Source organism: Eretmochelys imbricata, chromosome 5 (genome assembly GCF_965152235.1).
Source record: "Eretmochelys imbricata isolate rEreImb1 chromosome 5, rEreImb1.hap1, whole genome shotgun sequence".
Lineage (NCBI taxonomy): Eukaryota > Metazoa > Chordata > Testudines > Cheloniidae > Eretmochelys > Eretmochelys imbricata.
The window spans coordinates 113,169,197-113,182,647 of NC_135576.1; the positions used below are offsets into that span (position 1 = coordinate 113,169,197).

Genomic DNA, 13,451 nt, shown 5'->3' on the forward strand with positions numbered 1-13,451 from the left:
TCTCTAAAACCTCCCGAGCGCCGCCTCGAGAAACTCCTCTGCCCCAGAAGGGGCACTGCCCATGCGAACCCTCCCTATTTCCAAATGAGATCAGCCCCTGTAACCTGTGCTGGGCATCTTTGATTGACCAGCTGTACTTGATGAGGTTGTAAATGTTTAAATCTCTGTCACTGGGTAGAAAAACCCACCTATACCCCAAGGGAACGGAGCTAGCTGCGCAAGGGGGGAGCCTTGGCCCTTCCCCTTGGCCGGCTCTTAGAGGAGACCCCCCGCAGCACAGGAGCTATTGGGCTGGGGCTCCCGCATGCCCGCCCAAAGGGGCAGCTCCATGCCGGAGTTCCAGCGTGGGGAGGGGGCGCTCCCCGAGCCCCTAGGCCAGGCAGCAGCGCCCTCTGCCAGCCGTAAGCCGAGCCCTTCCCCCGGAGCACCTCGCCTCCCACGTCTCCTCTGCCCCGGGACAGGCGCCCTTCACCGGAGAGGGGGCCTGTCCCTCGGCCCCCTTATTAGAAAAATTCCGGTTGCGCCCCTTGGGGGGGGGGGTTGAAGAGTGGAACTTGCTGTACCCAGGTAATGTCAAAACGCACCAAGGGAAAACTGGAGTATGGGGGGCGGGGGTTACGCGGATCGCTTTTATTACATAGACATGTCAGCCGCTATTTCAACCACAGACACGATGCCGGGGTCTCTCTAAAGGGCTGTAGAAAGCCTTTTGCCGTGGAATTAAAAGAACTGCATTGTTACCACGTGTTCGGGGGCTTTTCCTGTAGCCAGGAGGGCAGGGCTGCTGTTGAACAACGATTCAGTTGGAATGGGGGGGGGAGGATCTTTATTAATTCAGTATTAACCCCCGCCCCTCCATTACAGCGGTCCTCCCTCGAGCCGGGCGGGAGGCGCAGGGGTGGAAATGGGTGTCCCGCAGAAGAACGAACGCCTCCCGCATTGGCCAGCGCTCCTGCGTTTACTGGGGGGTGCTTAACCCACGCAGCGCTGGGTCGGGGAGTGTCTTCCCCCTTTAGAGCAGGGGGTCAGTAAAGCCCCTGCTGGCTGGCGGGCGCACCCCGGGCAGCGCAGAGCTGCTGGCCAGGCTCCACCCTACCGCCGCTCGGCCCAGCGCTGAGGATCCGGGGCTGGGTTCTGCAGCCAGCCCGCTCCTGCACTTGTGAGAGCTCTGCCCGACAGAGGGCTGAAGGATCGGCCCATCCAGCTCTTCGAGGCTGGGATTCCCCCTCCTCCCCAGGACCCGTAAGTGCCTCGACTCTGCTTTTATCCCCCGACAACCCCCGGGCACTCTCGCTTTACTGCGTCTTCCCCCCGCCTTCGGCTGCACAGCGGCTCCTTCCTTTGCTGCCTCCCGCCCCTCCGAGCGTGCAGGCTCCAGCGATGTTCCTGGATGCTCTGACAGTCCCGTGATAGGGGGGCAGCCAACCGGGCTACCTTCTCCGCCCCCTTTTCGGGGCGGCCCTGGCTGGCTGTCCCCGCCTCTTCCTCCCCCTCCACCCCCGGATTTCTACATCCATTCGCTGATTTCTACAGCCAAAGCTAAAACGGAACGTCAAGCTAGCCACGTGGGAGGGCTTTGAAAGGAGAAGCTTCTGCGCCATTGATTCCCTTTGTCAGCGAATGGGGAGCCTGAGACTGTGAGAGCAGTAAAGACCCCCAAGAAGAGCCTATGGGGAGCTTGAAGCTGTATGAGCGTGCACACTGCTGTTAATGTAAAGGGGTTAGCAGAGCCTTGCTGGGCCTGGAAAATGGAGACGGATTTGCTTTAGAAGAGCTGGGATCAGTGGTTTTTGTTTTTTAAAATGAGGAATATGTTTAAATACATGTTGACTCTTCTCTAGGACTTTTCAGACTGAAGTAACACACCTTTCTTGAAGATGATGACAAATGGCCATGCAGATCCTGCTTTTCCAGTCTCTGTGTGGAGGCAGCAAGGACATGTGGTGAAATCCTGGCCCTTTTGAAGCCAGTGGCAAAACTCCCAGTGACTTCAGTAAGGCCAGGATTTCACCCAGACATGCCAGATGTATACAAAGATATTTGCAAGATATCCTAAAACATTCTGTAGACAGGCTGCTCATCATCCATGGTTTCATTGGGAACAGAAGCAGGGAGTTATGCTGCAACGTTTGAGTCAATTTTCCAGGGAGAGAATTGCTATGACAATCAAACGTGTCCTCCTTGCTCATCACAGGTTTATGAAAAGAGGGACTGGAGTCAGATTTTCCAGGTATGACTTTGCCTAGAGTGTGATCTAGACACACACAGGGCAAAATCGCATACATGCATAATTCCCCTCCCAACTCCGCCAGGATAATTTTGAACCAGTTGACCTATATGGATATACACACTACATCTAACTGATTCAGCAGTATCCTTGACCCTCTTCACTGTCCGTGTCTACAAATGCAAAGTCGCATCAAATGAAACCCTAGTCCCCCTTAGGCACACTCCTGTGTACTCCCCCCCCCCCCCCAGAGTAAATTTGGCTACTCTCACGTTACTTTCAAATTCCATGGAAAAATTCCATTCACTTCAGTGGCGGCAAGATCTAGCCCAAAGATTACCCCAGTTGCTTAATTCGGAAATAGGTTTTTATTCTCCCCCCGCTCCCACTGATGTCCTGTCTAAGTATAGATACATAGAGTTAAACTTTAATATAGATCGTTATTAAACCTATAGTGTGACACTCCGACGTGCTCCCAGAAGAACCGGCGTATAATTTCCGCGGAGCTCGTATACGAAGTCCTGGCCCCACTGAAGTCAATAGGAGGTTTTCCACTGATTCCAGTGAGGCCAGGATTTCACCTATAACTGCTTGTAGAGGCGCCTTTGTTGTAAGTGCTGCGCCATTCATAGAATGAGGTGCGTTTAATCTGGAAAAGTACTGAGGTCTCCACCCCTTCTGGGTAATAAAGGCACTCCTAATACACGCATGCGCCCTCCCCTTTTGTCAAAACGGTGTAAGTCATTCCTAGGCACCGCAACCCACAGCTCTTTGAGATTCATATGAAGCTCCCCTCCCTAGAGGGCTCTACATGCTGTCGGGGAGTTCAGCACATTCATAGCAAGACAAAGGCTTGTGCTGACTTCTGTATCCTGTGAGGGAGGGCTGGGACAATGTGACTTCAGGACATTGCACCTGATGGACCCTTGCACCTGCTCACTTCAATAGTTTTTTGCACCATGTGAGGAAACGCGAGCGGAGTCCGATCCTACAAGGTGCTGAACGCCCCCCAACTCCGTTAACTTTAAGAGGGGTTGCGGGCGCTCATCACCTTGCAAGATTGGGCCCTGCGTGGCCTGATTTTGAATAGTGCTCTCATCTCCCATACCGAGCAACGGGGACGGTAGCGGACGAGCACTTTGCGAGATCAGCCCCTTCCAGCTGAGCCCTTTTTCTTTTCTTTTCTTTTCTTTTCTTTAAAGTAACCTCCAGTCCTGGGTTTTTCTCCGTAGGGTTCCGCGGTTTAAACTGCCGCTGAACAGTGGGGACGGAAGGACCTGAATGAGTTAAGTAGCGCTCGAGTATCCAAAATGCTTTCAGGATTTTCTTGCTGTGAGAACTTGGAGCAAAGGATGACCGTGAAAGTCTTGCCGGAGTTACAACTGAGGAAGCTGCACGCGCGTTGCCGTGTGCGGTGGCGTTCCCTAGCGCCTCGACTGCAGAATAAGATCCCGAGTTGCCAATGGGGATTGTTCTAATTGTTTTGTTTTCCGGGGAGTTGTCGGAAAACTGAAATAAAGTTTCTTAGACATGGATCCAAAACGGTGTAGTGCCGCCTATTCCTAATCTAGAATTCAAACACAGCCCCAATTGCCGTTATGTGGAACTATTTTTCATTTTGGCAATCTGCATGGGTAGCATGGTACACTACATTTTTTAAAAAAACAGAAGCAAAAAAAAAACTTTTTTAAAAAAGTAGAAGCAAGAAAACTCTAAGTTTGGCATCACTTCAATACTCTGAGAATGTAATAGATATAGGTATAAAGTATTACAGGTGTATGTGTTATCTTTATCTTTAATATTTAAGAATTATACATGACGTTTTAAATCCACAGAGTGGCACTGATACCAAGTCTGGTAGAATTTTCTTGCTTCTCTGAAGTGTTTTATCCACGCAAATTGCCAGACGAACTCCATTTTCCATATTAGTGATTTTTTTTTTAGATCTACTATTGAAATACACATGGTGTTCAATTTGACATTTTATAAGCTTTCTGACAACCTATCTCTAACATAACCTCAACTAATAAATATTGAATTTTATATTAGAAAGTTTAACAACATTGAGAGACAAGGTGGGGGAGGGAATATTTTGTACTGGACCAATTTATATGTGAGCTCCAAAGCTTGTCTCTTGACCATCAGAAGGTCCAATAAAAATATTCCCTCATCTCTCTAACATCCTGCGACCAACCTAGGACACTAGTGCAAACATAAAATAACCATCACTTTAGATTCTCTGATTAACCCACTTTAATATTTTGCACGTGAATAATAACCGCTACTTAATCAGTTTAAGCAGTACTGAATGGGAAGCAGAAGCGATACACAAACATATTTATAAACTGTTCTTTCATTGATGTACTTTGGGGGGGAAAGCTGGTGTGCAGATAGCAATAATAACGAACATTCACACGCTCTTCAGCTGTTGTATTGGATGTCCCTGTTGCTTGTACCCATTGCTTATTTGCGGATTTTAAAAACAAAACGCCGTAATAATGGTCCCAATCCTGGTTCCATTAAAATTAATGGCAAAGCGCCTATTGATTTCATAATAGGAATATTTTCTAGAGATACACGTTCATATTGCTAGTATAAAATTCATAATTTGGAAAGGTTTCTGAATCTGAGTGTATTTTCAGAGTTTCCCTCCTGGTAGGAATTGGAATGGGATAATTAATGTGGGTGTATGCCTCGAAAGTAAAATTAGACGGGAAAAGTTCCTCATAGTGTGAGGGATCTAATTTAAAATAATCTAAATTAAAATATCGGAATGCAGATCTGTCTGTTCTAGTACTGTTATAAATAAAAGCATTACTCTGTGATTTAGCATTGATCTATCACTTAGATCAGTACAGAAACCAATAAGTCAACTTGCCTATTTTGAATCCTGTTATAAGAGGGGTCTAATACCAATCACAAAAACCACACTAGTGTATCTAAGAATTTAATATGCTGAATACAACATTTTCCCCTCCTCCCCCCACTGTGATGATCTACACTATACTCTCCCGCTGCTTCATCTGCCCAGGGAGACTCTCTTGGTGGATAATAAGGAATATAAAGGTCCTTTACCCCATATTGTGAGGTTTTTATAATTTGGGGGTTTTAATCTAAAAACCAGACACCAGAATCCTCCCAGTCCAGTTATTTAAAATAACTGTACACAAACACCTCTCTAATGTTCGTGTGCATATATCTCCCTTCGATCTAATTGGAAGTAGTAGCTCTCCAGAGGTAAGCTATTAGCTTCATAAGAAGCTAATATTCTTCAGATCATTTGGTTCGCCCTAGAGGGCTTGATCCAATGTGTATTGGTATCCAGAGAAAGATTCCTATTAGTGTCAGTAGGTGTGGGATTACGGGCCCATAATCCCGTTACCAATGCTGAGCAAATGGAACAGCAAGGGTTTTCTGACTGTAACAGAGTACAGCTAAGGAAAGGCTGCCATCCAATAAACAACATCCTCTTATCTTGATGAGTAAAATATACTCCTTTTTTTAAGTAATAATTGAAAGCATTCAGCAGCTTGCAGGATAGGCTTCTTAAACAGTACGTACTACATAAAAACTTCCGAGGAAGCTATTTATGACTGTACTATGCATGTATTTATTGCTTATATAATGCATTTTAGCAGGGAAAATACTGATGGTTGCTCAGAGAGAGATCCGGCTCTAGATTTTAGAAAGTCAAGGGCTTCTAGCTGTAATGCAGGTTATTTAGCCTTTTTAAATGAAGGGCTTGATTCAAAACCCATTGAAGGGGGTGGGAGGCGGGGGAAACACTTTGAGTCACGCCCTAATGGGCACCCTTGCAACTGATGCTGCTTGTGTGACATTTTAAGGAATATATTGTAGCTGTGCTGGGAAATTATGTAGCATTATTGCTGCCTTCGTGAAGGGTTTAATGGGAATGGAATCAGGCTGCCTACACGACTATGGGATTCTTTCCATTGCTGTTAACAGGGAATTAGATCAAGCTCATGGTCCTGCCTGCTTTCTGGAAAGGTACCCCATTCCGTTCGGTTATAAGGTGGATAAATCCCAGACAACACACTCACTGGAGGAAAAAGCAGGCATGCCCCCAAGAGTGCTACCAGCTGGGGGCTGCAGGCAGGCAGGATGCCTCCTCCATACAGTGCAACCTTACCGACCCTTTTACCGTGAAATCTTCTCTTGGAGCAACTTCACTGTAACTGGAAGAATAATCTGTTTGCTTGCTCGCTATAAAAGGAATCTGACTGTATGCAAGTTGAGTATCAAGCTGGTCCTCCAGAAGTGGGTTCTCTCTCTCTACACGCTTTACAGTTTGACTGGAACCAAGGAGAGCGGCTGTTTTCTACCACAGCCTGTGAACCGTCCATCCCAGGCAGCGCAGTCCCAGCGAGAGAACCACAAGGCTGCAGCTGTCTGGCGGATGGGTCACCGGTTGCCGTAGAAAAACCTGGGGTGAAATCCTGGCTCCACTGAAGTTAACAGGAAAATTTCCATTGACTTCAGCGGGGCAAGCATTTAATGAGGCCCCTGTGGCTGAGCTGTTAGCCCCGCAGACGGCTGGCCACACGCCCGTGCCCTATGCCTGGGGCGGAGCGGCACCCCTTGCAGGCTGGGCGCGGAGGTAGCTGACCACTTGCTGATGCCCGCTCTCGACAGCTAGGTCAATGGGGAGGCGGCCCCATGTGTCCCGCAGATCCAAGCGAGCCCCGCCTCGGTGCAGCGCCACAAGGGTGTCCAGGAAACCTTCTCGCGCCGCATCGTGCACTGGGAGGGAGCCGGTGCGCGGGTCCGGCCGGTTGGGATCCGCTCCTCTCTGCAGCAGCAGCTCCGCCACCTGGGTGTTTCCCATCATCATGACCTGGGAGGGAGAAGCCGTCAGTCAGCCTTGATCGATTTAGGGTTCGGTCTTGCTCTCTTAGCAAGAATCTCCTTTGGTCTAATGGGAATGTTATCTGAGTTAAGGTCAGAGTCTGAGCCGCATTACGCTCTCTAGGCGTTACTCTAGATTTACACCGGCGTAATGGAGACCAGAATCTGGTCGCTTGACTTTGGAATTACATCTGTGTTCCAAGGAGGTAAATCTTCAGGGTGATATCTGGACCCCGTAGATGTCCATGACAGAACTGCCATTAGCATCAGTAGGGCAGGCTTTCTAAGGTTTTGTATATTTAGCTACTTGCATACGGTGCATAGCTCTTGAACTACATAAATACATATTTCAAATGAGTATGTATTCTGATAATATTTTTCTGTAAACTTCATCTTAAACACTGAAAAAGGTAAACATTAAAAAGAGTTTACCCAGTGCAAATCAAGAGCATATGTACCAAATACAAGCCCCCTCGCTCAGTAGCGATGTTTTTTGACTGCACTCATTTTTATATTTGATAAAAAATAAAACTCGCCATCATATTTATCAAGTCAATTTACGCAGACATGACCTTCATTTACAAGTGGTGAATGAGAGATGAACAGTTCTTTGAAAAATTTCCTCTGTGCAGTGAACTAGGAAAATGTACTAGAAAACTAATTCATAATAAAATTAACTGACTAGAAGAAAAGACTTTCATTTGACAGATTTCCATTGTAAATTAATGCGCAAAGAAAGGGCGGCAGAGCTGGAGGGGAAGTTTTGTCTTTGTTTTAAATCATAAAAGGAAATCCAAAATAACTCTTGACCTGGGTTTAATATACTTGATTGATTCTGCAGCATACTTAAATATTAACTGTGTAAAATTTGTTCATGTGTATTCCGCTTCACATGTACAATCAAACAAGATGTAGAGTTACTTTAATATGCTTTAAATGATTAGTAAAATATATTTGAAGTTTCACTATATTAAATGAGTCCAAATTTCAATTTATTTTAACCAACAATCTCTGTGGGTAAGATAAACAGAAAGTGGGTTAAAGGATGCACTTTTTAAAAGAAGAAAAAAGGAATAAAAACTCATCATAGAAATCGGTTGCAACATTTTTATCAAATGTAATTGAGCACAGACAGAATCTATGTAAACTGGTCTGAGAGACAGCCATTTTAAGGGCAGCAAAAAAAGGTTTTTAGTTTTTTCTAAACTCATCCACATATATGGACATAATTTAAAAAAAAATAAAAAAACCCCACACAAAAAGCAATAACAACTCATCCACCTATGTGGATAACTTTGTGTGTGTGTTTTTTTTAAGTAATCTACATATGTGGACATGAACTTTAGCCACAAAACCCTTTCTTTTTCTCCTCTGCCATGTTTACTCCTTGGAAGTATAATTCCTTCCCCCTATAAACAGTCAAACAAAATGGCAGTCATTCAGAGTCCAGTTATGCTTGATTAAATGTATTGTGATCTGGCATTTTATATGATCAAGAGATTGTTTGAAATAGTAATTGAAACAAAGTACCATTTCCTAAATATAACTTTTAAATTTTTAATGTTCTGAAATGAATGAAGTTGATGCTAAAACATCTAAAATAGTGCTGTTTAATGTAAACCTTTTATCACAACACTCCTTCAGTTTTTTCTCCCTCTAGAACTTATTAAGGGGTGAAGAATCGAAACGGGGCACCTATAATTGTGGGATATGAACAATAAAGCAAAGTGGACCGTGGTATAGAAATTTAAGACGATTTCTATCCATATTCATACATAATGAGCTAGCACTTTGCTTTATTCTTCTTGTCCCCCATAATTACACGCGCCCCACTTCGATTCCTGTTGTGGAAAATGTATACTTTAACTCCTAAAATGAATAATACCGATGAATAATAATTTTAAACGAGGGGCAATGAATTTTTAAACATCACATCTCTATTTAGCCAGCCAGAAGCAGAATTCGTTTCTCTATTGACTCCCATGCGCTCCCCTTAATGGCCGACTCAATAGGTGTACAGAAACTAGAGATTTTTTTACAATCTCTAATTTTTCCATGTTTGGAGTAGGCTCTCCCCCCACAGGGCGATCTCCCCTCGAACCAGCAGCGCTGGACAGCTGCTGTAAAATGCAAAGACCCTCTAGCTCGCGCTTCCCGGTGCCTGTGTCCCCTTCCAGCTGGGCTCCGTGACCCTGTACCTGAATCGGGGTCCTGCCGAAGGCATTAACCGTATTGGGGTTCACTCCGGCTTCCAGCAGCAGCCGCACCCTCTGCCCGTCCCCCTGGGCCGCGGCGTTAGCCAGCAGGTCCCTCTCGCCGCCTGCAGCTACAGCCCCCGCCTGCATGCCTCAGGGCGCCAACTAGCCAGCTCGCCCCCCCCCCCCCCCACTCCACCGCCTTAACTAGCGGCACTGCTGGCACCGCCCAGCGTGACAGTTTGCACCGCCTTCTTTTTCGTCCCAGGCCCCCATCCTCCAGGGGCACGTGAGTGCGGGGCTCCCCGCCCACCCCCCCGCCCGCCAGCCGTGGGTGTCACTGCAGCCCCCCAGCCCCGGGATCGATCCCAGGAGTAACTTGGCTGTGGTCTCCCTTCTCTCGCGCGCCCCGCTGGCCCGCTGCACGCGCGCTCCCCCGCCCCCAGAGGAAGCCCTGCCATTGCGCGGGGAGGCGGCAGGGGCTGCGGCAGCGGCCGGGATTGGAAAGCAATCCCTGCCCGTCACAGGCGCCCTGGCGGGAGCTGTCCCCTCCCCCGCTAGCGCTGCGCGCCCTCCCAGCTTTTCTCCGCCCTGATGCTTCGCCGCTTGCACACCCGCTCTCCTTTCCTTCCAGCCGCGGTGTGTGTGTCGTCCCCCCCCTCTCCCCGCGCCTCGCCCAATCACCCCCGCACACGTGCATCCCCCCACGCGTCCCCCTCCACGGTGCTCACCCTCCTCCTGCTCAGGGTGATCTACAAGGAGGGGCGCCCTGTGGCTCGGCTCAGGCGCCGTCTCCTCTACCTTGCCCGTTACTTTGCCACTTGACAGCGAATCCGGACCCAAGGCGATCTCCGCCGGTCAACATCTCTCTCCTGATCTCGCCAGAGCCACCCACGCGAGCTCCGGGGAGAAAACTTCTTTCGATCGGGGAGGTGGACCGAAAATAAGTGGGTGGGGTGGTAGGTGAGGGGCAGCGCCCTGCTCTCTTGGAGACACCCATCAGAGCGGTGGGGGAGGAGGGAAAGCCAGGGCAGGAGGGCGCAAGATAAAATAACTTGACTGCTGTCCTCCATCCATCCCACTGAGTCAACCACCCAGACTCCCTTGCTTGTGCGGTTACATTACCCCTCATACGCACCTCCCAGGCACCTGTCCATCTCCTTCAGTCCCCCGCGCCCCCTTTGCCTGTAACCCCTCTTCTTGATCCCCTTCACCCGCTGTCTACAGCTAAAACTACCGTCTTGGCCAACCCCTGGTCTTTAACCATTTCACCCCCCGGGAGGCTCCCATTTGCACACCCGGTCTCGCCGGGTAAAGTAGATCAAGGAGGAGAGGACGCTCCCAAATTTCGCTGGCAGTCGTGGTTCCATTATACAGTACTGTCATGTGACTGTTGTGTTGTCTGCTAACCAGTGATGTTGCATGCATGGCACTGTGTGAGTAGATATTTCTAGTAAAGGTGCTCATGTTCCCAGGAAAATCCTGGATTCTTCAGCAGCCGCGACCGGTACCTTAGATAGCGCAAAATAGACAACACCTGTGCGGGAAAGGGCTGTCAAAGCACTTCCCGTTACAGTGCCATATTTTCGGGTCATGTCTAATGTTTGGAGAAATACTCACGAACTGGAGGCAGAAAATGTGAACAACGCCGATTTTATTCACTTTACAGCAAAAGTTTCCATGAACAGAGTCATCCGTAGAAGAAGTCTACGCGGTTTTATTTTAGATAACCCAGCATGATTGCACAATCCGAGCCCTCTAACTCGTAAATATAGAAGGAGATAATAAACTGCTAGACTTACCTGAATATGTATGTCCATTCCACCCCGGTGAAATTAACACAGCAGCGTATTTGTGCATGCCACTTAACCTACAAAGAACAATGCCAGCAAGTAATCGGCATGAGCAACATCCCAGCAAGTAAGTAATCGCCATGAAAGCAAAGACGAATAGTAGCTTCTGAAGCTAGTAAGATTTTCCTGTTTTCACTAGAGGTGAAATCCACCTCCACTGTGCGTGCCAAATTCTGCCCTGTAGAGCGCTATAAACTTATCACATTCAGTTACAACTCTATAACGCAGTCAAGAGTCTCATTACCATTTTGTGAGGTTCCAGCCCAGAAAATCTCACAGTCCACACTCCGTTTAAAATGAGGGTAGAACCCAACACTAAGCAGGTTAATGGTATCACTTCCTGGACTGTAGTTTCATATTTATATTGTTCTGTAAGGTGGAAAAGTCATGCTTGTAAAGCCGGTAGTCAGTCTGAGATCACGTGAATTAGACGGTCAGACAAACGTGGTGTGTGTCCAGTGGGGGGAAAGGGGGGGAGGAGGAAGAAATGCCCCAGGCAATAAAGGCAGATTGCAGTGCGGAGCACGATGCGCGGTGGAAGGTTGATACTAGATCCTGGGATCCGTTTGAACAAACGTCACAGAGGCGGAAAGTATTGCAGCTCATCACTAATACCTACAGCCATCCAGAGACACACGATAAAAATGCCTTTATTTTGTATCCGCAGGCCAAAGCCCTGGCTATAGAGCTGTATGGGCACCCCTTCCCCCCCCCCCCACATACTTACTCCGTTGCTTCTTACACCAGTGATCCTATTGAGCTCAATGGCAACACAGCACGAAAACGCTGACAGAAGAACCACTGAATGGGGAAACAGGTATTCTGACATTTTGCCAGCATTTTATAATGTAAGGTTGTCCTTGAGGGGAACCCAATCGGCTCCGCCCATGGGCAGGTTAGGGTCTTGGGCGCCCTTGCACTTCTGCACAAGCAAGTAACCGTTCTGGATCCGGGCCTAGCATAGAAGGGAAAGAAATATCCTCTCCCTCAACCCCGCAGAAGCCCCTCTCTGGTGGGCTGCAGGGATATTTGGGTCATCTTTGTGTTCTTCCTTCACATACCCATGGAGGAAACCAGCAGAAGTTTAGATGCCAGAGTGCGTGTTAACTTATGTTAGCCTCCCCGAGAGGTGGAGTGCCCCTGTAGGGGTTGTGGCAGGGCACGAGGCAGGCTGCTTTACAACAGAGTGGGGGCAGAGGGCCCCTGTGTGAACATGCCCGCACTCCATGTCCCCACTCCGAAAAGAAGGAATGATTAAAAACGGCTGTTTTCAGTTTGCTGAGGCCGATCTTGCAATGTAAGCGTGTCTGGACTGATCACTGCGCCTATCTGGAGCTCCATACTCTAGTCGGTGAAAATCTTGGACCCCGCTCCCCAGACAATGGGAGTTTTGCCAGGACTTCGATTGCGGCCAGAATTTCATTCATAGACTCCAACGGGGCTCCCCATGGGCGCAGGGGTCGATCTATGCACAAGGCATGGCAGGATCGGGGCCTGGGCTTCGTAGGTGAGTGGGAAATAGAGCCTGTGTCAGGGGCGACGAAGCACTTAGTCACTATAGTGTTTTTGCTGATACTGACTAACACGGCTACCACTCTGAAACCTCATTATGTGTGTGTCCTGCGTCCCTTTTTACACATTCTGAAATGTCTCCCTGCTGGTAAGGCACCCGCTCCTCGTACCAGCACGTCGTAAGCCTACATCTGAAGCCTCCTCGTAAGACACGGAAGTATTCCGTTTGGATTTGACAATCTTGCGGGTAGCTTTTTAAACATTACAGAGAGAATTATATTGTTTACCCCTCCCCGCCCCACACACCTCAGCAAACCTCCTTTCAGAGGGTTTTAATTCCATCCAGGACACATTCCAGTGTCACATTTAAGATCACTTGACGGGAGAGGTGGAAGCTGTGAGTTGGTGGCTCAGTAATATCAAATAAATGCATCCCTATTAACTAGTATTTATTCTCTTGCCCCCTCCCTTCACCTCCAGGCTGTAACCAAATCTTGTGATTTCTTTCTCCATAGGGGTGTGTGTGTGTGTGTGTGTAAAATCTCCTGTGGAAAAAGAAATTACATATTTATATATAACTTCTTGTTTGTCCCCAAACCTGAAATATTTGTCCACATCTTAATAATTGAGGACCAGAGCTAAAGTTCACTGAAGTCAAGGGAAATTTTTCCACTCACTTCAATGGACTTTGGATCAAGCCTACACCACATCACTAGAACTAGTTCCTCTTTAGCCTTCCCAGTAACCTCACCGTACCCCCCTTCAGTCTATCCTGTAGGTAACTTGCTGCCTTGTGAC

At 47.9% G+C, this 13,451-nt stretch overlaps 1 protein-coding gene across 1 annotated transcript; it reads right to left on the bottom strand.

Moving 5' to 3' along the window:
- Nucleotides 1-6,775: 6,775 nt before the first annotated feature.
- Nucleotides 6,776-9,438, bottom strand: CDKN2B (cyclin dependent kinase inhibitor 2B). The gene is made up of 2 exons (XM_077816466.1): nt 9,292-9,438; nt 6,776-7,082 (listed from the first exon to the last, which is right to left on the bottom strand). Exons 1-2 carry the CDS (start codon nt 9,436-9,438, stop codon nt 6,801-6,803), a joined length of 429 nt encoding a protein of 142 aa, XP_077672592.1. The 3' UTR covers nt 6,776-6,800.
- Nucleotides 9,439-13,451: the final 4,013 nt, after the last annotated feature.